Source organism: Ammodytes marinus (assembly GCF_949987685.1).
Source record: "Ammodytes marinus genome assembly, chromosome: 5".
Lineage (NCBI taxonomy): Eukaryota > Metazoa > Chordata > Actinopteri > Uranoscopiformes > Ammodytidae > Ammodytes > Ammodytes marinus.
Window position 1 is genome coordinate 12,880,438 of NC_137234.1, and position 27,979 is coordinate 12,908,416.

The window sequence follows — 27,979 nt, forward strand, 5'->3', positions numbered from 1 at the left end:
TGGTCGTATGCGAGTTGAATATCAGAACGCTAGCCCCGCCTCCTGGGCCGCTCGACGAATCAAACGACACGAACTGCCCGGAGTAGCCTACCGTCCGTGCTTTGGCTAAAAGGGGACATATTATGCTAAATCTCGGTTTTAAAGGTGTATTTCCAAGGTCTACTAGAAAAGGTTTTCATAGTTTATTGTTAAAAAAAAACACATTCGTTTTCTACTATTGCCTATCTTATCTACCCGCCTTCGCAAAAAGCCTAGTCTGCTCTGACTCGGCTGTCAGTTTTGTTTACTTTTGGCCAATGCAGCATGGAGACCAATGTAAACATGTTTAGCTTCATTTCTACCGCAAATATCGGCACACTAACCAGTTCTAAACTAAAAGCTGTACAACTGAACCTGTTCAGACAGGAGTCTGAGCTGAAAACTGTGAAAAGGGCATCAATATTTCTGATTTCCCTGACATTATCCTTAGGTAAATACAGTTTAACCTATGTCACAGTCAATAACAGAATAGTAGCCAAGTATTTATTCATAAACTCTCTAAACTGGTAACATAGGCTACACCCTGGTTTATGTTTGTCTTTACAGGTCTGTGGAATGATCTAGCCCAGTGGAGTGAAACAGCTTTGGTTGTGAAGCGATGCTGAGTTGACATGTAAAAATGTACAGTAACCATAATAATGGAAAGGAATGTATCCTGAATCATGTCAAGATTCACTGGAAAGGCATTATCTTTTGTAAAATGTATGGTTGAAATAATTATGCTTTAGGTTTGTCAGATCTGCAAATGATCTGACACCATTTCAATATCTAGTAGATAATGTATCATTTGTATTGTTATCACTCATTCATAATAAAGTTTTGCTGTTAAAAAAATGAATTGTGTTGCTTACTGTCACTGTTTGCTACCTGTAGTAAAGGATTACTTGAAACTCACATTTTCATAGTCAGGATGTTGGACTAAATTTCTGACCGCATGGACTTCTACATTTTTCATTTCACCCCTTTATCTCGCTGAAGATTTTCTCTGATAAAACAGTATCATTACATTTTAAAAAGAACAAAAACATCCTTAAAAATAAAGCAGTTTATTCATAGCCAGTGGAATGAAAATATAAAGTGTTCATATCAAACAGAAGCAAAGCCATAACTTTTATGTAACTGTCAAGTTGCTGTTGGGCCCTAAAGAAGACCACCTGTCCCACCCAATGAACACATCCTCCTCTGATGGAACAGAGTGTGACGGTCCTGGTTGGTCAACGCACCCCTCCTCAAACACTGGCTCTGTCAGGTCACTCAGATAGCTGTAAAACATGGCACATTCAATGTTACATCATGTAGCCTAGCTGATGTAGTGTATTTTGTTATGACACATTCTAAGATTACTGTAGTGTATTATGTTACTATACATTTTATATTAAGGTCTACTGCTACAGAGGAGACAAAGACAGTCAGCCTCATCTGGCAGGGGGCAAAGTCAGGGATGTCAGCTGCTTGAGTGAGGAAACCCTCAAGGCTGACCTGTAGATAATTCAAATTTCACACAAAGGTGACTGTCTTGTGAGTTAATCAAAGACAGTCTGGCTAAGAGTTAGCAGTAGTTTATTGACCCTGGTCATCATCATCATCATCAGCATTGTCTTAAAAGTTGCTGAATCAGACTTCTTGGCCAATGTGACATATCGCCTCCAGGTGATGATTAAACTCAGATGGCCTCTAGGGGCCAGAGGACAACCTCTGACTCATTAGGGTGGAGCTAGTTAGGGTACACCAATTAGGTGTTAGGAGGAGCAGGGCGTACTGTCCTAAAGAACCAATCAGATCACTTAGATTGACAGGTTAAAACCAGCCACAATGCTGGAAAAGTTGGGTCTTTTAGGATACAGGAACTTTTCATAGCTTTTGGTTTTATGCATGTACCTCTATTAGTTTTTTGGCTACAAACACTTTAACTTTTTATTGGCTTCGTTTTGACTGCAGGATGAGTTTTGTTGTAAATAAAAGAATTGTTCCTGAAGACCTCCTCATCTGCCTCAAACTGCGTCTTCTTTCATCAACCCACCACCAACGCCGTTTTTCTGAGTAAAGGCCGGAAAATACAGGTCCTTCTCATATAATTAGCATATTGTGATAAAGTTGATTATTTTCCATAATGTAATGATAATAATTGAACTTTCATATATTTTAGATTCATTGCACACCAACTGAAATATTTCAGGTCTTTTGTTGTTTTAATACTGATGATTTTGGCATACAGCTCATGAAAACCCCAAATTCCTATCTCAAAAAATTAGCATATCATGAAAAGGTACTCTAAACGAGCTCTTAACCTGATCATCTGAATCAACTAATTAACTCTAAACACCTGCAAAAGATTCCTGAGGCTTTTAAAAACTCCCAGCCTGGTTCATTACTCAAAACCGCAATCATGGGTAAGACTGCCGACCTGACTGCTGTCCAGAAGGCCATCATTGACACCCTCAAGCAAGAGGGTAAGACACAGAAAGAAATTTCTGAGCAAATAGGCTGTTCCCAGAGTGCTGTATCAAGGCACCTCAGTGGGAAGTCTGTGGGAAGGAAAAAGTGTGGCAGAAAACGCTGCACAACCAGAAGAGGTGACCGGACCCTGAGGAGGATTGTGGAGAAGGGCAGATTCCAGACCTTGGGGGACCTGCGGAAGCAGTGGACTGAGTCTGGAGTAGAAACATCCAGAGCCACCGTGCACAGGTGTGTGCAGGAAATGGGCTACAGGTGCCGCATTCCCCAGGTCAAGCCACTTTTGAACCAGAAACAGCGGCAGAAGCGCCTGACCTGGGCTACAGAGAAGCAGCACTGGACTGTTGCTCAGTGGTCCAAAGTACTTTTTTCAGATGAAAGCAAATTTTGCATGTCATTCGGAAATCAAGGTGCCAGAGTCTGGAGGAAGACTGGGGAGAAGGAAATGCCAAAATGCACTGAAGTCCAGTGTCAAGTACCCACAGTCAGTGATGGTCTGGGGTGCCATGTCAGCTGCTGGTGTTGGTCCACTGTGTTTTATCAAAGGCAGGGTCAATGCAGCTAGCTATCAGGAGATTTTGGAGCACTTCATGCTTCCATCTGCTGAAAAGCTTTATGGAGATGAGGATTTCATTTTTCAACAAGACCTGGCACCTGCTCACAGTGCCAAAACCACTGGTAAATGGTTTACTGACCATGGTATTACTGTGCTCAATTGGCCTGCCAACTCTCCTGACCTGAACCCCATAGAGCAGGGGTGTCCAAACTACGGCCGCGGGCCAATAAAAAGCGGGCCGCGGGCCGCCGCAGTTGGCCCGCGGCCCGCTTTTTATTGGCCCGCGGCCGATTTTAAGAATATAATGTAATATGGCCCTTTAAAAAAAAAAAAAAAAAAAAAATTTTTTTTTTTTTGCATTTCTTAGTTAACCCACTAGTGCAGGGGTGTCAAACACTGATTGATTGGCCTGTGGCACATTTTAAAAATATAATGTAATATGGCGCTTTTAATTTTTAAATAATTTAAATGCACTCATTATATTACAGAGAAATATGTCCCATAAAAGAAAAAGAGCTACAAGCCCATCCCAGAGGACCCTGCATAATATTTTATTTTAAATTAATATTATTATGGAAAATCTATGTCCTTCTCCAATAGCTTCTAATTCATCTGACACAGTGTCTCCATTTTTTTTTCATACAAAATTAATACTTAAAACTTAATTTCCCTCTCAAAGTGCACCAGATTCATGCATTCCACTTTAAAAACGTAAAAAAATCTCCCGGGGGGGCATACCCCCGGACCCCCCTAGGAGGGTCGAGACCTCGGCTGGATACTATTTTCACCCTGCTGGATATTGGACGCAAAGGCAGAAAACACTGGATGTATCATTGGCATATAAGCAAGAGGGGAAATGTGTCTGTTTAATGTGCAAGGAAAGTGTTACCGTGAAGAAGGATTACAATTTACGAAGACACTATGAAACTAAACATCAGAGCAGCTACATGTCCTGATAAATGTGTTATTTTTGCAAAGTGGCCCGGCCCTTCGTAGATTTTTCTGTATGTGGCCCTCAGTGAAAAAAGTTTGGACACCCCTGCCATAGAGAATCTGTGGGATATTGTGAAGAGGAAGTTGAGAGACACCAGACCCAACACTGTGGATGAGCTTAAAGGCCTACTTCACCGGTTTGAATATGAAGGTGTATTGAATTCTGAGATCCTATGTAGTATAAATGTGCGAAAAAAATTGAAATCGGTTCATCCTAGCCTGAGAAAAGGCAGAAAGAGTGTTTTTTTTAACCCTATATTTCTCTTTCTCGTGACATCACAGAAAGAGAAATATAGGGTTAAAAAAAAAACTTACTTTGTAAATATTACTGTGATGTCTTTTACTGTGACATCACAGTAATATTTACAAAGTACGTTTTTTTTAACCCTATATTTCTCTTTCTGTGATGTCACGAGAAAGAGAAATATAGGGTTAAAAAAACACTCTTTCTGCCTTTTCTCAGGCTAGGATGAACCGATTTCAATTTTTTTCGCACATTTATACTACATAGGATCTCAGAATTCAATACACCTTCATATTCAAACCGGTGAAGTAGGCCTTTAAGGCCGCTATCGAAGCATCCTGGGCCTCCATAACACCTCAGCAGTGCCACAGGCTGATTGCCTCCATGCCACGCCGCATTGAAGCAGTCATTTCTGCGAAAGGATTCCCGACCAAGTATTGAGTGCATAACTGAACATAATTATTTGAAGGTTGACTTTTTTGTATTAAAAACACTTTTCTTTTATTGGTCGGATGAAATATGCTAATTTTTTGAGATAGGGATTTTTGGTTTTTCTTTACTTTTTTGCCAAAATCATCAATATTAAAACAATAAAAGGCTTGAACTACTTCAGTTGTGTGTAATGAATCTAAAATATATGAAAGTCTAATGTTGATCAGTACATTACAGAAAATATTGAACTTTATCACAATATGCTAATTATATCCTTCAAAAAAGAAAAGTGTTTTTAATACAAAAAAGTCAACCTTCAAATAATTATGTTCAGTTATGCACTCAATACTTGGTCGGGAATCCTTTCGCAGAAATGACTGCTTCAATGCGGTGTGGCTTGGAGGCAATCAGCCTGTGGCACTGCTGAGGTGTTATGGAGGCCCAGGATGCTTTGATAGCGGCCTTAAGCTCATCCACAGTGTTGGGTCTGGTGTCTCTCAACTTCCTCTTCACAATATCCCACAGATTCTCTATGGGATTCAGGTCAGGAGAGTTGGCAGGCCAATTGAGCACAGTAATACCATGGTCAGTAAACCATTTACCAGTGGTTTTGGCACTCTGAGCAGGTGCCAGGTCTTTTTGAAAAATTAAATCTTCATCTCCATAAAGCTTTTCAGCAGATGGAAGCATGAAGTGCTCCAAAATCTCCTGATAGCTAGCTGCATTGACCCTGCCTTTGATAAAACACAGTGGACCAACACCAGCAGCTGACATGGCACCCCAGACCATCACTGACTGTGGGTACTTGACACTGGACTTCAGGCATTTTGGCATTTCCTTCTCCCCAGTCTTCCTCCAGACTCTGGCACCTTGATTTCCGAATGACATGCAAAATTTGCTTTCATCCGAAAAAAGTACTTTGGACCACTGAGCAACAGTCCAGTGCTGCTTCTCTGTAGCCCAGGTCAGGCGCTTCTGCCGCTGTTTCTGGTTCAAAAGTGGCTTGACCTGGGGAATGCGGCACCTGTAGCCCATTTCCTGCACACGCCTGTGCACGGTGGCTCTGGATGTTTCTACTCCAGATTCAGTCCACTGCTTCCGCAGGTCCCCCAAGGTCTGGAATCGGCCCTTCTCCACAATCCTCCTCAGGGTCCGGTCACCTCTTCTGGTTGTGCAGCGTTTTCTGCCACACTTTTTCCTTCCCACAGACTTCCCACTGAGGTGCCTTGATACAGCACTCTGGGAACAGCCTATTCGCTCAGAAATTTCTTTCTGTGTCTTACCCTCTTGCTTGAGGGTGTCAATGATGGCCTTCTGGATAGCAGTCAGGTCGGCAGTCTTACCCATGATTGCGGTTTTGAGTAATGAACCAGGCTGGGAGTTTTAAAAAGCCTCAGGAATCTTTTGCAGGTGTTTAGAGTTAATTAGTTGATTCAGATGATCAGGTTAAGAGCTTGTTTAGAGTACCTTTTCATGATATGCTAATTTTTTGAGATAGGAATTTGGGGTTTTCATGAGCTGTATGCCAAAATCATCAGTATTAAAACAACAAAAGACCTGAAATATTTCAGTTGGTGTGCAATGAATCTAAAATATATGAAAGTTCAATTATTATCAATACATTATGGAAAATAATCAACTTTATCACAATATGCTAATTATATGAGAAGGACCTGTACTTTAGCTATACAATCAGACAGCTAGCAGGTAGCAGACTGAAGCTATTAAAAAAAAATACTCTTCAGTTTACAACACACCATACAGTAAGCCTATATATAGCGAGTCTACCTTTATGATATTCCATCAACAATTCCAGTTTTGAACCCTAGTAGCATAGTGGTTTATAACAGTCATTTTAACAATGAAAGAAAAATGTATCTTATTGTAAGCCAGGCCCGGTTCTTGAAAGTCAGACTTGGGTGGGCCTGTAGAAATTTTAGGTGGGCACACTTTTCAGGGAGAGCGAAGATGCGAGCGCGCGCAGAGCGCGCAGGCAGAATTTTTTTGCCCTTGTAAGATCTCTGCGTCTGCTTTTTGGCACATTTACTGTGAATTGTGTAGAACACAATATGCAAATAAACTTTGAGTGCTGCTGTGTGGGAGATTTGATTCTTGCATGTTTTTTTTCCAAAATGTTTATGAATAACATATAATGTACATTATATACAACATAATGTATCTTATAGGGAGCCTGAGCTGATTGAAGTGAAAGCTTTGGGACTGGGCAACCTGGATGGTGGTAGTCCAGAGCGATATACTATACACATTACTTTCCACTATTGCCTCTGATTTCTAGCTGGGTTAAGATAGTAGCCACCCGAGGTCACGACCCTGCTAGGGGGGTCCGGGGGTATGCCCCCCCGGGAGATTTTTTTTTACCTTTTTAAAGTGAAATGCATGAATCTGGTGCACTTTGAGAGGAAGATTAAGAGGCTAAATCTGAGGAATTTTGTGTGAACAAATAATTTGGAGACACTGGGTCGGATGATTTAGAAGCTATTGAAGAAAGACACATGGATTTTCCATAGAAATATACATTTGAAATAAAATATTATGCAGGGTCCTCTAGGATGGGCTTGGTGCTCTTTTTCTTTTACGGGACATATTTTTCTGTAATATGATGAATTAATTTAAATGCAGTGAGAGGAACGAAGCAGAATAACTCTGTTGTCCAGTTATCTTTTTTTCCACCGACGAGGCTGAAATAGGCTATAGACTACAGTATACACAGTGCATGGGCAACTGAGGGCAGCCCCATTTTCAAATATTTTTAAATAAACTCAATACACACTGTGCACGCCATGGACTTGAACGTGACGTGATCAGTTAACCTCGGATTACCTCCTAGATGAACTGATTCAATTATTAAGCTAATAACTATCTACCAAAACATTGTATTCCTTTTATTGTATGATAATTTACATTTACATAATATGATGTTGATATCAAACACAAACTAAAAAAAAAAACTTGGCAGTCGGGACCCTAAGCAACCGCTCATTTCGCTTATGCCTCGGGTCGGCTCTGCTGAGAAGTGACCACTATAAGCGGGTGGGTAACTTGGAGGCAGGCTGTCCTGCCCACCCAATAATACAATTAGAAGCAATGCATGGTAATGGTATATTCTTTAGTATTAATTAATTAGAATTTTATTTGACATTTTCTTGGACAGCGAATGAACAGTTCCGTCCGATAGTGGGTCTGGACTTCCACCTAAAAAAAAAAAAAAAATTTTTTTTTTAGACCGTTTTGAGTGCACGACCGAGGAACTTACAGTGCACTGCATTTTGGCACACTCTCCGGTTTTGCGCAAAGTGCACTCAAAAAAGTAAGTGTAAGTACAGAAGTGCGCGATTTCAGACACAGCACTGGTTCATGTGTTGGATTATCTGGTGGTGACAGGCTTGGGAGGATATGGAGCAAGTAGCTAGCTGACTGTCGATACCTGTCAGTTTTAAATTGTACATGTAACGCTATTATTCAGATTTAGGCCTAGGCATACTTCAGAAGGATTGGTGATTATTTGTCCATACGCCTTTAGTGAAATGTTGTTTGTGGTAAGATAGGCTATTTGTGTGTAACCATTGAAGCGTGGAGGTGTGTGTTAGCTGGGGTTCTACTACCGTGTTTCATACCGTGCACTATGTGTTTTTCAATACTTGGAGTCTATTATATGGATGTGACTGATATGATATCACATTACACTATTGTCAATGTATAGCCTAAGGAAAGCAGCAGCATTTTGCTATTGTAGCCTACGTAGTTAGTCGAGGTGGACATAGAACTGCAATTCGCTCATTTTACACGAGTTTTTTTTTATTATTATTATTTTTTTTAAATGGTGATAATAACAAATTTGCACAGTTGTTTTTCACCAAACTAGTGGCGTACTGATAAAATTCTGACACTGAGCAGTTGAGATAGATATGGAGTTTCTGGTTCGCCTCTTACTGATGTACTAATTATTTTTCTTTTTTGGTTGGGGGCAAAAAAAATTGGCGATTGGGTGGGCACAGCCCACATTTGGGTGGGCACGGCCCACCCTGGCCCCTGGCTACCGCCGGCCCTGTTGTAAGCGCTGATAAAAAATAATTGCTATGTACAAAATTATCTGACTTTGATGTTAAAATGTAAGAAAAGCCCTTGCAGTGGTTTGCATGTAAATGGTTAAGCTAGCATTCCCAGAGACAACCAATCAAATGATTATATGACCCTCTTAAAAAACAAACATTTTCACAGACTGGATTCTGCTGCATTTAAGATAGACAGACATGAAATAATGTTAAAATTCTAAAATGTGGAGAAAACTTAAATACATTACAACTCTATGCTTTTTTGATGAAGTTGATATACTTGCATGATTATACAATGTAGGCTTACTGGTTTAATGCACATATTGTAAGTTGCTTTGGATAAAAGTGTCAGCCAAAAATGTAATGCAATTTACATTCCAGGACAGTTCTTAAACATTTAAAAACAAGTTTAGTTACAATACTTTGATCAAACCTGTGGTGATTAGTCACTATGTGCAGGACATAAACATAACCACAATGTTGCTACTGTATGTATCCAACTTGTTAGAGAATGGTGGATTTACTTTTTTTCTGTAATTATTTAGGGAATGCACTGATCAACTTAATTAACAATTAATCAACAAATTGATGAAGTGACTTCATTTCCTCCCAAGATGAAGGAGTTTCCTGTATGGCTCTGGACCACCCCAATGACCCCTGATGTAAGACAAATAAAGAATATTAATAAATTGTGGGGAAAGGTGCAGTAAGTGTTTGTACAACTAACTTAATGCACTACAGTATATACATACCGCAGCATCCCATGCCAATAGAGGTGAGGCATCACATCAGCTTTCATGTAGTACATGCTTCTTCTTTCTTTGGCTTGGTTGATGGGGAAGGTTTCCAGTGGTTGAAAATTGAAGTCAAACTCTGCCAGAATGACTGTGTTGTAGCTTGTTACCAAAGGGCACGAGGTGTAGCCATCATACTGAGAATAAGAAGATTATTGATTATGTATTTGCATATAAATAATATAAAAAAAATAAAAAAAATTATAACATTCTTCAAAATCAAAGAGATGTATCATAGTTAATCTTTTTGCCACACCTTCTTATCTGGCTTCTCATTTTTCAGTATTTTGCTGATGGTTCTGTTCAAGATACCCGACTGTGCAGCTGAGAATGAGAGAACAGATTTTGGAGATTATTAAATTTTGTAGTGCTTTCTCAATATGTGTGAATTTGTATTTTGGGGAATTTAGGAGACTATGTGTCCCAAATCCACACCACATATCAATTCTTTAGAGTTTGTATTGACCTACGACTCTCACTCTTTTAATATTTGTATGGAAGAAGTTTGTTATGGCAAACTGTCTTTTTTTGCATGTTCCATTTGATTTTTAATTTAAACTGGTGCATAAAATTAGAACACTAGGGGGCTCACTATAGGAGCGCATCAAGGAAAGACAATGCAACCTTGAGAACCTTGTTGATGTTTCAGACTTCCCTGGTAGTGATAGATCAGACAGATTATTTCCCGGAGTACAAAGGTCAATTAGTTTAGATAGTTTACAATAGAGTGTTTAACTGTGGTAATTGTTATTATCGTCATTAGTAGTTTTATTGTTGTCGACTAATTGTTTTTTTAATGCATTTAGATTTCATACTAATTTTTTAAAAAGCAATATGTAATATTTAACTACTGTTATGTAATATTTACTTGTGTGGACGGAAGGAGTAATTGCTACCTTCAGGATCTAAAAATATCAATGCAATCTTGTGGACCATGAACCTCTCTGCAACATGTTACAGCTGTTCACTCAATTGTTGAGATCTTTCTTTCTTCGTAAAAGCTAACCCAATGACAGACAGATGCAATGACTGATAATATCTACCTTAAAGCGTAATATGGATAAAAACAAAAATAAAAAAAAGAATAAGCATGGAACTTAGCAATTGTATACGCTGAATGTAAACATGGTAAGCGTACTTAAGCTAAATTCTTTAGTTAGATTGCAACCGTTGAAGAAAGTGATAATTGGTTTATAACCGGCGAGTGATCATTATTAAATCACACCAAGTTTTCCGGGAACTTCCAATCTTGAGTGAATAGACAGTTAAGTAAAGTTTCTGGTAAACACTTGTTGTCAAGATCAGTGAACATCTAACGATCCGCAACCTGATATTCACTTTTTTTGACAAACTGATTTTGAAAACAAGCTTTCTTTAGAATCACTGACTCTACCTTAAGCTGTATGTTGCAACATAGTGATTTCCAGTATTCTGCTAATGCAACATTCAAACTAATAATAACACAGTTATCCATAATAATCACATACCGACAGCTGCGGCCGTTCTTGCTGTGGGCAAGTTGGTACAGTCTCCAATCCCAAACACATTAGGATACCTCTTGTGTTGGAGGCTTTCTTTGTCGACATCCAACCAGCCGCCCTCATCTGCCAGTGGACTGCCTTTTATCGCTTGATTGGGTCCCATTGGTGGTGTGACATGAAGCATTTCATACTAGTACAGCAAAGTTATACAGTTATTCACTTGAGTCTCTTTTCCTAATTTGGCATATATTAAGTGCAAAGGGAGAACAAACTATATATTGTATGAGGTTGTTCATTTCATACAGGCAAAACAGACAAATACAAATCTTGGAACAGGTGGTCCATTGTACAAAGCAGTCAATAATATTACTATGTTAGAGTTGCAGTTGAGGTAAAGTAATAGTTACCTCTATCACTTTGGTTTCACCTGGTTTGTCCAGATTTTCGAACACAGCTTCCTGCTTGTCTGCCCGCACTTCAATCAGATTTTGCCTTAGATTTACTTGTAGGTCACGTTCTTTCACAATTTTCCACAATGCGTCAGCATATTTCTTGACCGCAAAAATCACAGGCAGCGATGTGTTGTATATCAAATTGGCGTTTGCCCTTTTTCCTGTCTTGGATAGAAATGTGCAAAAATCTTCTTTTAGAATGTTAAAAAAAAAGGTGATAGTTTCAAAATGTAGGCTACATTAACTGTGCATTATGGAAATTGAAGTACCTTTCTCAGAAAGGCATCTGATAGGTACATAATCTTCTGTGGTGCTCCAGGACATTTCACAGGAGTATTTGGGAAAGTGAACACAGCGTTTCCCTCTTTGAAGTTCTGCAGTGCTTTCCACGTTTTATCCACTGTTTGGACTGAGTAGTTCGATCCAATGTTTGGATGATCAAATCCTTCTGGCAGTCCTTTGATCTACATACAACAGAATAAGTTTCCTGGGATGTAATTGAATCTATATACGATAGCAAAACGTTTACTAGGTAGGTGTAGAGTAGAATTACCAAAGCCTTACGTCACCTTCTCAAAATGGAGTTGTAAACCAAGAGCCACAATCAAATACTCATAGGAGATCTGTAATGTGAAAGAGAGTCTAAGTAATGCTAGATTCACAGAAATCATCATATGATTTAGAAATAATGTTGCAATCAATATATAAATATGTTAAGATATGCAATGCATATTCAATATAGCCATTAGATGACAAATTCTTAAGAAATGTTATAACTGCAACACGACAACACTATCATATAACAGGTTTCAAGAGCTAACATACTTCAATCCCATCGTCTGTGAGGACAGTGTTTGTGTCTGGGTTTATTTCCTGAACTTTAGATTTCACCCACTTCACTCCAGAAGGCATAACACTTGCGGTGGAGCGTCCTGATGCTTCGAGAGTTTTAGCGCCGGCACCAACCAGGGTCCATATTGGCTGATAGTAGTGCATCTGAAATAAATAGAAACATTGTAAAGACACCAGTTTAACATAACGGGAAAATACTGTAATTCTGAAAATACAAACATGATTCCACAGTCAAACTAGTTAAAAGCTACCACTTTTCACAATGAGTACTTTATACTGTGTTCAAGCAATAGACCAAGGGAGGAGCGATAGATAGCAATCCTAATCTTGTGGATGCTTGCCTCACTGGGCTCCACAACAGCCACGTTCTCAGCTCCCAACATCCTCTTCATTCGTGCACTCATGGTAATGCCCCCACTTCCTCCTCCGAGTACCAGCATTTTGTAATGCTGTTTGGCAGTGGCTCGGCTGCTCGTGTGAATATGAGAGATAGCAACGCCCATGGGTTGGCACTGCCTCAGACAACGCAGTGCAGCCATTCTGTGTCTGAACAACGAGGACAGGTTATTTAAGGTTAGCAACAAATCAGGTATACTGTCTCAGTCTGTCTGGGAATTACAGCATGTAGGCCTTCTTCCCATTTTGCTCCTCAACCTTAACATTTTGACTATCAGACAAAGGAAGAAGGCTACTGCAGATAAACTATGGCCACACACCAAAACATGTGCTGGAGCACATTTGTAACTGTTACTTTTCTTAACAGACTGAAGAGCAACATTTAGTAGCCTATAACTCAACCTCCTTTCACTTTAGCTGGATCCCAATCAATAGACCGCGTCGTCTATGCGGTCTATGAAGGCTATAGCCTGTGAAGGCCGATTCGAAGGCCGATCGAGCGTTGTTAAACGAGACGGTCTCCGCAGGTCTCCGTTTACGAGCATTTCCGGTTTGCGTGACGACTCGCCGCTCCTGTGCTGCCTAGCAACCCTGATTGCTGCCAACGGAGACAGCCTTGTCAACGGAGGAAAACATAAAAAGAAGTTGCCTACCAGACGAAAAGAAAAGTCGGGGTGACTGTGGCTCAGGTGTTTAAGCGGGTTGGCCAACGATCCAAGGGTTGGCGGTTCGATCCCCGCCCGGCCACCTGTGTCATGGTTGTTGTGTTCTTGGGCAAGACACTTCACCCACCTTGCCTTGTGTGAATGTGTATGATTGCTGTATGTTTGAGGTGGTGGTCGGAGGGGCCGTTGGCGCTGAATGGCAGCCACGCTTCCGCCAGTCTGCCCCAGGGCAGCTGTGGCTACTCTCGTAGTTTACCACCACCGGTATGACTGTGTGTGAACGAATTGAACCAGGAACCCTGTAAAGCGTCTTTGAGTGCCAAGGCAATAAAGCGCTATATAAAACCTATCAATTATTATTATTATTAAAAAAAAAGTACAAGAAAAAAAGAAAGGAAGATAAAAGTTAAGAAGATGGAGCAACACGTTGCTGTTTTGTTATTTTTTATTTTATGCCATCTCTGAAAAAAAACAATGAATCTTGGGATATGTTGGGCCGCGAAGGATCCATCTGTTGCAGCCTTCAAAACCGTGAAACGAAGGATGCATTTCTCGGCCGCATATGAAGGAGCCTTGCAAATCTTTGCAAATGGAACAAGCCTTCGTGCGCCGCTATGACGCAATCGGTCTTCAAATGCAGCCTTCGTAGGCTGTAACCCCTGAATTGAGATTCACCGTTTGAGTGACTGATTCTAACTTTGACAAATAGGCTACTATAGTGCGCCCTAGCTCGTCAGGAGACAGATACTGTTTGCCTAAAGCAAAAATAAGCCTTAATAAGACATTATAACATAAGGATGTTTACATTTTCTGCTTCATGGTGCGCAATAAACTCACTGAGCTTCCATAACAAATCTTACCCCTGTATGTGCGTACCATAGGTAGCCTACATGTAGTTTGTAACGTAGCCTAACTTGACGTCATGAAAGACGGACTTTGGCCTATATGATAGCCTACTTACCTTGGTTTGACCAGTAGGACCTACCGCTGTCAACTGTCGATTTAGACAATTTTCTTAAATGACCCAGGATAATTCAGCCCGTAACTTTGTAAGCACTCCGCAGGTAAGGGAAGCCCCAGCTAGACTGAACAGGTGCACGTGCTGCTCTGTGCTGTGTGAACTTCCAGTCACTACGCCCCTCGAGGGATGGACGAATAACAGTTGAATTTCAGATCACTAGCCTCGCCTCTTCAGCCGTTTGTCCAATCAAACGCCACAAATTGATAGGTAGGCCTAATTAATTATTAATTTAGCCTACAATGTGAAACTATCATTTTATTAGGATGAAAAAGAAAATAGTTTATCGCGTTAGCGAGATGGCCTTTATCACGATTTTCTTTAGGCTACAGTTTGAAATAAACTATAAAGAAACGGACACACCCATTTTAAATGTAGCCTAGTAGCCAAATAGATGGCCTAGTTTGGAAAAATTGTTTTATTTAACATAGCCTAGTTTTATAACATTCAATTCATAATCAAAATGTAGGCCTAGCCTATGTACTATTCAGCCTACTGAACAATATGTACTTCTTTCCCAAATTGATATAGCCTACATGTGGTTTACAGTGGAGGTAAAGGGGGCGGAGGTTGCTCAGTGCAGCACAGACACCTACACTCCCATCTCCCCAATGACGGCTCCCGCATCTCCATTGTCGGCTTGTGAGTTATCACAGAGTTGATTTTTGTTCGATCTCACTTTGTCTCCACACACTTTCTATCGGATAATAGCGTGATCGCTTTTCTTGTCGCCTGTCAGCACCACGGCCCTCTTTTCTCTCTTTTTCTATTTGTCCACTCAGTCACCGTTATTGAGATTTACTTCTGCAGTTCGTTTGCATGACTTCATCCACATCAAATCATTTTTCATTCGGGAGAATGTTATAGTCTACACTTGTGTTTATACTGCAGATACATCTACTTGAAATAAACGCAGGCCGTGCTAACTGACAGGATACATGGATTCAACAGAATGCAGCCTGTGACACACTTGTGCAAGGTAAAATACAACCACCACAGCTACACAAAAGGTTAGGATAACGCACATGTATGCCTTTGCCTGTATCTCTTTTAAAAAATATAAATGTTGTTTACAGCTTTGTGTTATTCACATGGGGATCTTTTGCTAAGGAGACAAAAGTCACCAGGGATTTAGCTGCTGACAAGACAACACCAATTGCAATACTGTCCCTCTGCAAAATGCCAGAGAGAAGACAGTAAAAGTATCAGAGTTGTACTTGGCCTCCTTAAAAGAAAAAGTGTTATTATAGGCTATATGAAATTATTCAATGATATTACTGATGAATTCAAGTAGCGTTTTATTGTAGTTAGTCAATGTGGTGTTAATTTTATTAGTTTTAGTTGGATATCTTAAAAGGCATACCACCATTGTATTTCACATAAACCATCTTTATCTGTAACATTGCTGAATAAAGCTTTCATATTGATGTATTGGAGTAAAAAGGACGAGTATTTTCCCCTGAGCTGTGACGGAGTAGAAATATAAAAATAGCAGGTAATTGATACATTTAATTAAAGTCAATTGTATTTAAGTGCAGTACTCCACCTCTGATTTCTTTTAATGCTGACACTCAGGGAAACCGTCGGGAGGTCCACGAAGATGGGATTCTGGAGGAGAAATACATACATTGGTAAGAATAATTTTTCACTATAGAGGTGGTATTTGTTGTACATGGTTCAGTGTCAAAATTGTACGCAAAAGTAAATAATTCAATTTGAGACTTTGTCTTTCAAAAGCTGAAAACGTCTCATCCTACCTTGGTGCAGTGCACTTGTTTTAAGATAGAATGAAACTGTATACAGATGCATCCGACCTAGTGTCAATTTGTCATGTTTGTAATCATTATCTGCCTCACACACAGTGAAATGAACTTTGAAGTTGAAGAATCAGACTCAAGTGTATTTCAATTCCTTAACATAAACATCCTTACAAGAAAAACTAAGGGGGAAAGTACAGTTATGTGATCATTATAGGGAAAATACATGTCCTGCTATGGAAACTGATGATCTTAAAGCTCCCTCTATCAATGTTAGACTCAGAAGTAATATGACTGGTACTCTGGGAATTAGTCAGTTAACATCTCTATGTGCTGTAGAAGAGCAATATTGCATTTACACATCTTGTAATTCAATGTTTAAGCGGACCAACGCCTGGCTGTCTTAATAATTAATTGCCGTAGTAACTGATAGCAGGAGGAGGCCTCTATCGCGTGAGAATGTCTCTCCTGTTGCAGCTCTGTGCATGTGTGTTATGCATAATACAACAATGACTTAACCTCATTTGGAAAACAGATCTAGTAGAGCGCTACTTCAGGTATTGCTCTGTGTTTAGAGTGCTGTTCAAAGCATGACTAAGCATTATTAATTTTATTATATCCCCTCGCGTGCAACGCCATGTGATGAATGTCAAAGTTAACCGTGAATGAAGCTTTATGTTCTTGGGTATAAAGTGCAGGCTCAGAGAGTCAAGATGTCAAACACTTAATTCTGTCAAATCCATGAAATAGACTCATCCAAATAGGTGTCAAGGTTTTCCCATATTAACATTTCCGTTTGGATTTCCCGTGTTACACTAGTGTGAGTAAGTTCAAGGTTTTAATGAGGAGTAAGGCATACTGGCCAGTACAGGGTGGATGCAGGAACATGCCGATAAAGTCCACACTGTCAAAACTGGCACACTGACTAAACAAAGAAAGCAGTGGATGCAACCAAACACAAGCAAATGACTCCTGTTATATTAGAGGCTAATGACTGAATGTGATGCAGGTGAGAAAACTGGGAGTGTTAACGAGCTGATTGCAGGAAGGTGTGTATGATTAGCAGAACAGGAAGTATGGAGTATACACACACACACACACACACACACACACACCGTCACATACCAATCACAGGAGACAATGGCAGAAAAGTGCAAACAAATAACTACATTAAAGCCACCACACCAAGGCGAAGATCCCTTGCATGTTATAAAATAAGACTGTGTGAAAGACAAGAAAGCTTACAAAAGAGTTAAGAGACCCGCAGAGAGTTGTGGAGTAGAAGTCGGAAAGTATATCTCATTCTCAGCCTCTGCTGTTTTAAAATTCTCCATTCTCTCTTTAAAATCTCTCTTGTGAGTCCTCTTACTTTATGAATGTGATGTACTAAAATGGCCAGAGAACCCATTTAAGGAGAATGAGATGATAACCTCAGTATGATGATGATAAGTACCCAAGAGGGAGACATTCAATTTGTGACACAGCAGCTCTCTCCTTACAATCCTACAATGTTATACCAAGTGTGTTGCTCAGACAAAAACTTCTGTCTCATTATATGATCACTTCTATTTGCAGAAATTGTAAAAAAAAAAAAAAAAAAAAAAAAAAAGGTCATTGTACCAAGTTGTGCCCATTTTTAGAAAAGAAATAGGATGAATATTTTAAGGAGTACAACACTTTCTTTTCATGGGAAAATTTAAATCTTTTATCTTGAGGTTCTCTTTCTGAATTTACTCCTGTATAGTGTACTCTTATAGCAAAGATGCTACTTCTGGTCCAGTGACGCATTCTGCTTCAGTGGAATAAACTAAGCCTTCAGTTAAAGAAACATAAAGATATGTAGGTTGCATGTTTCTCCTTCTTGAGAATTAAAAATCTATGATACCTGTCGACCAGTCTCAGTAAGCTTAAGACACTTCAGAATTAAAATGATACATTTTGGGAGTTATATGGTGATGTTGACAATCTATTTTAGCAAATCAATAAGTGGTTGTAAAAACAGAGCAGACACTAAGTCTGAAGTATTATATTAGTTTTATTGAGGGGTCATTTAATTAACCAACCCTAACCCTAATGACCCTGTGCTCTTTGTATGCAGAGAAGGAACGCCATGTGAAAGCTAATGCGCGGGACTACAATGACAAGTTCTCTTACACTGTGAGTATGTCCTCAAAATGGAGCAAGTTTTGCTGTTTTATTTCACACTTTATATCATCAGCGCTGTTTTTTAAATGTGTGGTTTTTCAGGACAACCACATCAAAACCTCAAAGTACAATGTCTTCACCTTCCTGCCCATCAATTTGTTCGAGCAGTTCCAGAGAGTTGCAAACGCTTACTTCTTAGTGCTGTTGATACTGCAGGTATAAGAAGAGGAGAAGAGACATTGCTTTTTGCACATTGCCTGTAATGAATGTGGGGTTTTTTTAATGAGTTTTTGTGAAACTGGGTGAGCTAACCTTCTTTTCTTCTCATGTAGTTAATCCCGGAAATTTCCTCTCTGTCCTGGTTCACCACCATTGTCCCTTTGGTGTTGGTGCTTGTAATCACGGCTGTCAAAGATGCCACCGATGACTATGTCAGTTTTTACTCAAAGTTCAGCTCTTCTCAATGCTCGTTTTCTACAGCTATATCTCCCATGGTAAAATAGTTTCCCTGCCTTTTTTAAACTTTAGTTCCGTCATAAGAGTGACAAGCAAGTCAACAACCGCCATTCTCAGGTCCTCATCAGCGGAAGGTATTATCACTTTCCTCTTTCTCATTGTCGTTTAGCTGAACAACCAAATCACAAAGCATAAATTATATGTTCAAGGACATTTAATTATGAGTTTTGATTTCCAAGTTTGCAGAGTGAGAAGTGGATGAACGTCCGTGTGGGGGATATCATCAAACTAGAGAATAATCAGTTGGTCGCTGTGAGTAAACTTCCCTTTTTTCATTTTTTTGGCAGCTCTGATCATAGGATATGTATTTCTGTCTTTCATATACTCATATAAGGAAAAAATAGAACGCAAAGTTTAACAATGAAACATTTCTTCTGCACGATCCAGAGGCTGCTGGGGGCTCCTGAATGTTTCCGCAGGGTAGAGATTGGTTTATTTCCTTATCTCACCACTGAGTGTTTCATATTGGGGTTTTTTCACACAGGCAGACATCCTTCTTATCTGTAGCAGTGAGCCATATGGACTGTGCCATATTGAGACTGCAGAGCTAGATGGGTAAGTGCTGTTCTGGCTATGTAAAGTAGAAGTGAAGATATCTTAACTGCTTTAGTTCAAACACAGAATCATACATGTGAGGAATGAGACTAAGATTATGATACCTGTAGGGGATTGATTTTGCATGAAGTTGAGGTGAAATTTACTTTTCGTAAAAGAATACAATTAAACAGTTTTTCGAACATTTTATCCCTAAACAGAGAAACAAATCTGAAAGTTCGTCAGGCTTTGACCGTCACCTCAGATTTGGGAGATGTTACAAAACTGATGGACTTTGATGGTGAGATGAAGCTTGACATACAGTATATGTATACCTTGTAGATGCCTCAGGTTCTATGTGTGTGTAGCCATGACTCTCTTCACAATGATTTCTTGTATTTTTTTGTTGTTGTCTATTGTCTATTACCGTGCAGTGATGGCTTGTATCGGTAAGACTTCAATTTGCTTCGTCTCTCAGGAGAAGTCATCTGTGAGCCACCAAACAACAAGCTGGATAAATTTACAGGAACTTTATACTGGAGAGACAATAAGTTCTCTCTGGATAATGAAAAAATGCTGCTGCGAGGTTGTGTACTCAGGAACACCGAGTGGTGCTTTGGGATGGTCATCTTTGCTGGTATGAAGTTTTTTTGCTCATAAACCCTCTTGTTTATTAATGTTCTTTAAATACTGATGGCCTAATTTCTCCTGCAGGGTTGCAAACCAAACTGATGCAGAACTGTGGAAGGACCACATTTAAAAGGACAAGTATTGACAAACTGATGAACACTTTAGTTTTGTGGGTGAGTGGTTTGTTGCTTTTGCATGGTTACTCGTCATATTTTCTTTTTTAGATACATTTTCTTTTACAAAACAAAACACTTTAAGAGAACCACCTTTTTCCTGCAAAAGGTTCCTGCACACAGATGTTTTTTTTACTCTGGTAATTAAAACTCTGCCCAGGCTGAAATAGTGTGGACCTATTCAACGATTTATGTGAGAATAAAATATTTTAAGTACCAAAACAAATGAGGGGCAAGTCGTCCCTTCCTAATGGTTAATGCTTGGGACATTTCTAATAATCTGTATAAGCCTTGGTACAACAGATGAACGATGCTTGTAAAAGCAAAACTCTTTTTTCCCCAATTTTTTTATAAAAGATAAAGTGAAACCATAAAAATTATTTGTATTTCAGATCTTTGCCTTCCTCGTTTGTATGGGAGTTATTTTGGCCATTGGAAACACTGTTTGGGAGAGCTGCATTGGCAGAAACTTCCAGGTGTTTTTGCCGTGGGATGAGTTGCAGAGAAGTGCAGTTTTCTCCGGCTTCCTCACCTTCTGGTCCTACATCATCATCCTCAACACTGTTGTGCCCATCTCCCTGTATGTCAGGTGAGAACAAAGACATTAATCACAACAAGTTTATTTCCGAAATGCATATATGTAACTATTCTAAGTACAGTTTGTGTTGTAGCCCTTTAAAAAAAAAAAGTATCCACGGGCCAGACTCGAACCCGTGGTCTGCTGCTTCTGAGGACTGAGCTTCTATTGGGGCCCCCCTGTAGCCCTGTAATTTCGAAAGAAATATGTTCAAGTTTACAAATGATTTCCCTGTAAAAGTTATATTTAAAATATTAAATGTATGGTTAAACCTTCCATCAGCGTGGAGGTGCTGCGGCTCGGTCACAGTTACTTCATCAATTGGGACTGGAAGATGTACCACAGTCTGACAGACACTGCAGCGGAAGCCCGCACCACCACACTGACAGAGGAGCTGGGCCAGGTGCAGTTCATCTTCTCCGACAAGACGGGCACCCTCACCCAGAACATCATGGTCTTCAGAAAATGCTCCATTAACGGACAGACTTATGGTAGGTTTTTTTTTCTTCTTCTGAACTCTTAAAATCTGTATAACTGATTTAAAGGTGGAGTCAGTGATTCTGGAGAATGCTTGTTGTTCCAATTCCCTTTTTGTCATAATCAGCTAATATCTCTTTGTGATTCAATACATTTTGCAATGGCTAAATATCTGAAAATGTTCAGGGCCCCAAACTGTATAAGTGTACCAAGTTTCATGCTTTTCTGAAAAGGTTAACAATTTGGCACATATCCCCTCTACCATAAAACAGTACTTTGGGAAGCCGAAAATTGGCATAAAGGTATGGTTAAGAAAACCCTTAGAAAATAATTTTCCACCACATGGATTCCTTAAGACTTTTAGTATGTTATTTATTACATATTCATTAGTCAAAAACAGTTGGAATGGTTTCTGTTGCATTTTTTTTAAGGTCAGGTCATAATAATGCCTGGACTATACCTGTCTGTACTGTGTGTGCTCTGGAAAAATGATTGCTGTTGTTAATAGAGAGTCTTGGATCTGTAAATAAACATGCATGTCAACAAAGGGGATGTAAACAAAAGGGACCCACCTGCTAGCTACATGGCCGTTTACAGAGCCTAGGCTATGTATTAACACCAGACTTTTTCAGGAAGCATGAATCATCAAACATATAAATAAAATGGTCTGTGTGACTGAAATATTATTTATGCCTTAAAATAAATAGTAATACAATTAATATTTTAAGCCTTCAAACAAAATACAAAATCACGACCACCAGTACTACCTACTACTGCGCATTGTGCTGAAGCATAGTCAAGGACAATGACACATTTGATGTATGTTGTTGAGGGTTTTTAGAAGCATTGCCGATAATCTCCCTTCCCTACTCTTTCTCTCTAAGGTGATGTCTATGATGAATTTGACCAGAAGGTGGATATTACAGAAGTAAGTAGGCTAAGAACAAGCATGAATTCTTAACTCTGATAATAATTCAACTGATAATAACTATGTTGGGGTTCTATGTGCCCTCAGACAACTGCCTGTGTGGACTTTTCCTACAACCCTCTCTGTGACACAAGGTTTAAGTTTTACGATGGCAGCCTGGTCCAAGCAGTTAAACTGGAGGATCCGGCAGTGCAGGAGTTCTTCAGACTGCTGGCTTTGTGCCACACTGTCATGGCAGAGGAGAAGAGCGAAGGTACACTGTGCACACCATCCAGCTGTAGCACCACTAAGAATAGACAGAATTGAACATACTGTAGTAGGCCTATATTAAAGGGGTTCTTTTATGATCTTTCTGTTACCACAAAGGGAATCTGGTGTATCAGGCTCAGTCTCCTGATGAAGGAGCCCTGGTCACTGCAGCACGAAACTTTGGCTTCGTCTTCCGAGCCCGAACGCCCGAGACCATCACCCTGTGTGAGATGGGTCAAGCCATCACCTACCAGCTCCTGGCCATACTGGACTTCAACAACGTGCGCAAGAGAATGAGTGTCATTGGTTAGGTCTTCAACTATAACAGTAAAGATCCCTTTAGCCTACATGTAGTCAACAAGACACTAAGTACACATTCATAATGTAAAAATGCGTTTCATTTTAAATAAACAGCAAGTCTGTTTCTCTTGTGACTGTCTATAATCCTTGTATTTTTTTCTATGTATTTAGGATTTGATCAAAACAGTATTGTTGGGTTCTCCTACTGTGCCCTTTACAGTGAGAAATCCGCAGGGCCAGATTAAACTGTACTCAAAAGGAGCTGACACTATTATCTTTGACCGTCTGGATCCATCCTGTGACGACCTCATGTGCACTACCTCAGAGCAGCTCAATGTAAGGGTTACACTATTGGATAACAGTATTAAATGACTGCACTTTGCATAAACAAAGTACCATGCATCTTGTAGTATAGTATGGTTTATAGTCTCATAAAACTCAATACATCAGATAAGTTGCCAAAAACACTAATGTAATGAGTTAAGTGGCTCAGCTGGTGCAGGTAATGTGTTGATGTTAACATTTCAGGGTATGTACTGAAAAATGCCACCGATATAGTCAAATATAAGTACTAATCATTATAAAATGGGCTACGTCTGCTCTCCTCACACAACTGCAAACTTCTGTAAAATATTCATTACACTTTTTAAAACAGGTACATTGCCCTGTATTGTTGCATGCTACAACTGTTATAGGTGTTTTTGGTTTTTCATCATTTTCTCTGCAGGAATTTGCTGGAGAAGGGCTTCGAACATTAGCGCTGGCATACAAAGATCTATCCGAAGATTATTTTAAGGTTTGGATGAAGAAGCTCCTGTTTGCCAGCACTGTAACTGAGAACCGCGAGGATCAGCTGGATGTTCTGTACGAGGAGATCGAGCGGGACTTGAAGGTAACATTGACAACCTTTTTTGTGTCGATAGTTTAAGCAATCAAATTCATTGTATGTATGGGTTGTAGCTCAGTGGGTAGGGTGATCGACCCGCAACTGCAGGGTAGGTGGTTCGATCCCCCGTCTCCCCGCCACATGTCCAAGTGTACCTGGGCAAGACACTGAACCCTAAATTGCTCCCGATAGTTAGCTTGCATGTGTGCTCCAGTTGTAAGTCGCTTTGGATAAAAGTGTCTGCTACATGTAGTGTAATGTAATTTTAGCTTCTGTATACTGACTGTTGTCCTCGCTGTAGCTTCTAGGAGCTACAGCCATCGAGGACAAACTCCAGGAGGGTGTCCCAGAAACTATCGCCTGTCTGAATCTAGCCGAGATCAAGATCTGGGTCCTCACAGGAGACAAACTAGGTAGCATGATTCTCCTAAATAATCTTTTTGACCAAATTAGTTGATACTAATAATAACAGCTTAACCTATCTGTTCAAATAAATCTGCATAGATGTAAAACATTGTGTGAAACATTTCAGAGACAGCCATGAACATTGGCTACTCCTGCAACATGCTGCGAGACGACATGAATGAGGTGTTTGTCATCTCTGGCCATACACTGCTGGAGGTGCAGCAGCAGCTCAGGTGATACACTCACATATTCTCTCAACAACTGCAATTGGAAAAATCTTGGTGTATAACATCCTTAAACTTAAGGTCTATATGTAATATTGTGCTTGATAAAGCATATTTTTATATGCTAAAAAAAAAAGTAAGTTTACTGGCTTCCCTCTGTCCTCAGGAGTGCCAAAGAACACATTCTCGGCCCGAGTCGCAGTGCAGGAGATGTTGAGAAGATGGATCTGTTGGCAGATGATTCTCTGTTCGAAGAAACCATTATTGCAGAGTTTGCCTTAGTCATCAATGGACACAGTCTGGTGAGAAATTTAACAGTGGTACATTTTACAGCATTTTAATGTTTTCCATCCTCTGCTGTGCTTGTTTTTATTTTGCTATACGAATGCCAACAGGTTTTACTTTGTTAAACAGTGGTTGTGTTGCTGTCTGCTGAGTCTAGCGTCTCGTTACCCAGTGCTGACTGTGCCGGGGCCTGTAATGAGCAGAGGGCTGCTGTGCTGTGGAGGGCCCTCGGCTCTATTACGGCTTTTCATTAACATCCATTTCCTCACAGAGGAGCCGCTCCCTCGCTGTGCCGGGAGCGGCTCGGTGGAGGTGTTACAATGAGCTGTTGCTTGGTGTTTAGTCTCTGCGGGCGGTTGACGTGGCAGGACGGTAATGAGAGCTGCTAGCAGGTGTGTGATGTATGTGTGTTTCTCACCCTGCAGGCTCACGCACTGGAGTCGCAGTTGGAGCGTGCGTTGCTGGACCTGGCCTGTTTGTGTAAAACAGTCATCTGCTGCCGGGTCACGCCCATGCAGAAAGCTCAGGTGGTGGAGCTGGTGAAGAGGCACAAGAGAGCCGTCACCCTGGCCATTGGAGATGGAGCCAATGACGTCAGCATGATCCAGAGTGGGTCTCAGGATCGAATATGTTACTCGTAGTCCTATGTGTTTGGAAAAAGCAGCATGGAGCAATTCTCTCATGTGTTATGAGTCACATAAATGAGCTTATGATAATCATAAAAACAACTGAGGATTATAAAATACACAAAATATTTTGAGAAGTAACTATTCAGATGAAGTAAATACTTGTTTAACTTTTAAAATGTTGCAACTAAAAATCAACCGAAGTTTCACTGAAATTTAAGTCACAGGTTGTGGTTTTAATTTAGTAAGTATTTTAACAGTGTTTCAATGATGGTTGATTTCACTTCCAATGGATAGTGATCGGTTTGTTTCTCCCACAGCTGCTCACATTGGTGTTGGCATCAGTGGTCAGGAGGGGATGCAGGCCGCTCTGGCCTCAGATTACTCCTTCGCTCAGTTCCGGTACCTGCAGCGTCTCCTGCTGGTGCATGGACGCTGGTCCTACTTCCGCATGTGTAACTTCCTGCGTTATTTCTTCTACAAGAACTTTGCCTTCACGCTGGTACACTTCTGGTACGGTTTCTTCTGTGGCTTCTCGGCTCAGGTAAGAAAACTGTAATGTATCATGAGGCCCGTAGGATTTTTGAAAGTATCTCTTTTTTCCCCACATTTTAATCCATTTAAATTACATTTAATCGAATAATTGCTCGTACACAGACATAAATACATATTATGCATGTTTATATGTTCTCTTTCCACAGACTGTGTATGACCAGTGGTTCATTACCCTCTTCAATATAGTCTATACATCTTTACCAGTCCTGGCAATGGGACTTTTTGATCAGGTAAAAGTGTTTCATATGAAATAATACTAATAAAGAACTTATTTATATAGTCTATATCAAATTATATAAATATTTTTAAAAGAAGTTCTTCATTTCTAAATTTGGACTGAAGACTACATTTATTTTTCAAGCTGTTTCCAATGGTACCTTCCTGGGCCATGGTATCATTTTATACCTTTTTTTGTTTTTAAAATACTGTCAAGTCATACAGGTGAATATCTCATTACTACTATTTTACTGTGTCCTGATTAATAAACTTCCCAAAGGTACCTACACATATAACTCTGCAGTAGTTGCTACATTAAATGTAACCTACGTGTGAACTCCCTAACCTGATCAACCCGTATCAATACAATATTGTATATTGTTTTTGTATCACATTGAAAGTACCATCTTCCATATAACTAGCATCAATCACTTTCCTCAATACTTCACCCTCACCCTCCTCTATATAATAATACTTATGATATCTCTGTTTCCTAAAGGATGTCAATGACCAGAACAGCCTTCTTAACCCGAGCCTGTACACATCAGGCCAGCAGAACCTTCTCTTCAACAAGCGTCAGTTCTTCCTATGCACACTGCAGGGTGTGGGCACATCATTCCTGCTCTTCTTTATTCCCTATGGAGCTTTCTCTGTCATGGTAAGAGATGACGGCTCCCACTTTTCTGACCAACAAGCCTTTGCTGTCACCATAGCAACATCCCTGGTCATTGTCGCAAGTGTTCAGGTAGGAGTATGAACAGAATGAAAGACAGACAGAAAATAGCCATGTTGATTTGACTATTTACCACTGTATGTTGATGCATATATGTTCCTAGATTGGACTTGACAAACACTACTGGACGGCTGTCAATCACCTCTTCATATGGGGCAGCCTGACTGTGTACTTTGCCATACTGTTTACATTGCAAAGTGATGGCATGTTTGGCATCTTTCCAAGTAATTTCCCATTTGTAGGTAAGTTTGGCTCCTTTTTGGAAATGCTGATGCAATAGAAATGTAGTATAGATTAATACAGATTTGTCTCTCCTCAGGCACGGCGCGTAACTGCCTGTCAGAGAAGGGCGTGTGGTTGGTCATTCTACTCACCACTGTGGTGTGTGTTGTGCCCGGCTTAGCAGTCAACTTCCTGAGAGTACTGCTCTTCCCAACGCTCACAGATAAGGTACAATACCTTAATTTACATACAGTGATTGTGCACCAGAGAAGGAAATAAACTAAGTACATTTACAATTTTAGGTAGATGTACCTGACTTGAGTATTTATTTCTCAATACTTTTACGTTATACTTCTACCTCACTAGATTTTAAAAGGAAATATTGCACCGCTGTATTTTTTTTTTAAAGCTATCACAAGTTCCTTTCCAGATAAAGATGTTACTAATCAAAAGATGATCAGCCAATGAAAGATAATTTATTAATAAAAAATATATTAGAAACATACTGGATTAAAATGCCTAACTGTCGGTAAAGTATTTAGAAACTAGCTCCACCTATAATTATGTTTTAATACTAATACCTCCGTTTTGGGGCTACTTTATGCAGAAAGAGTACTTATACTTGTATACACTTTAAGTACATTTAGCTGATATTTGTTATTCTTACCTTATGGTATTGGTCCTTTTACTGAAGTAGAGGATCTCAGTCCTCCTTCCACTCCTGCTGTGTTTTGACAGGTCCGTCGTCTACAACAGTCCAGAAAGAAGGAAGGACCTCAGGGGCCGAACCTGAGGCGAGTAGTACGCAGGACCAGCTCTCGCCGCTCTGCCTACGCCTTCTCCCACCAGCAGGGCTACGGAGAGCTGATCACCTCAGGCAAAAACATGAGGGAGAGCGCAGTGTCTTCTCCTCGCTCCCCAACGAGAACAGCACACAGCCCCACCTGGATAGAGAACATGCTGAAAAGAAACAATGAAGTCTCCTGCGTCCCTGATGAAGGCGCAGGAACCTCAGGAAGTGGCTACAAAGCAACAGAACAAAGACCTGAACTAGACCTCTGACTAACAGGCAAAGTAGCTACACACTTTAGG

At 40.1% G+C, this 27,979-nt stretch overlaps 2 protein-coding genes across 3 annotated transcripts; one reads left to right on the forward strand and one right to left on the reverse strand.

Annotated features, from left to right (window-relative positions):
* Window positions 1–1,146: 1,146 nt before the first annotated feature.
* On the reverse strand, window positions 1,147–14,535 carry LOC307250645 (sulfide:quinone oxidoreductase, mitochondrial-like). Of its 2 annotated transcripts, none has more exons than XM_080027775.1 (10): window positions 14,393–14,535; window positions 12,712–12,916; window positions 12,344–12,514; window positions 12,088–12,141; window positions 11,788–11,982; window positions 11,474–11,683; window positions 11,073–11,256; window positions 9,842–9,909; window positions 9,544–9,722; window positions 1,147–1,301 (listed from the first exon to the last, which is right to left on the reverse strand). In XM_080027775.1, the coding sequence occupies exons 2-10, from the start codon at window positions 12,907–12,909 to the stop codon at window positions 1,151–1,153; spliced, it is 1,410 nt and encodes a 469-aa protein (XP_079883901.1). In that variant the 5' UTR covers window positions 12,910–12,916; window positions 14,393–14,535; the 3' UTR covers window positions 1,147–1,150. The 2 variants fall into 2 exon arrangements, with proteins under 2 accessions (XP_079883901.1, XP_079883902.1); XM_080027776.1 differs by lacking the exon at window positions 1,147–1,301 and adding an exon at window positions 7,631–9,448.
* A 752-nt stretch (window positions 14,536–15,287) lies between these two features.
* Window positions 15,288–27,949, forward strand: atp8b4 (ATPase phospholipid transporting 8B4; the record flags this gene model as incomplete). The annotated part of the gene is made up of 28 exons (XM_080028550.1): window positions 15,288–15,428; window positions 16,025–16,080; window positions 18,305–18,363; window positions 18,454–18,567; window positions 18,684–18,782; window positions 18,880–18,941; window positions 19,047–19,119; window positions 19,352–19,422; window positions 19,623–19,702; window positions 19,880–20,038; window positions 20,116–20,204; window positions 20,597–20,793; window positions 21,064–21,272; window positions 22,143–22,186; window positions 22,274–22,439; window positions 22,553–22,741; window positions 22,956–23,071; window positions 23,463–23,627; window positions 23,923–24,034; window positions 24,154–24,259; window positions 24,417–24,552; window positions 24,961–25,144; window positions 25,482–25,705; window positions 25,863–25,946; window positions 26,432–26,677; window positions 26,769–26,889; window positions 26,985–27,115; window positions 27,626–27,949. Exons 2-28 carry the CDS (start codon window positions 16,050–16,052, stop codon window positions 27,947–27,949), a joined length of 3,591 nt encoding a protein of 1,196 aa, XP_079884676.1. The 5' UTR covers window positions 15,288–15,428; window positions 16,025–16,049.
* Between the last annotated feature and the right edge of the window lie 30 nt (window positions 27,950–27,979).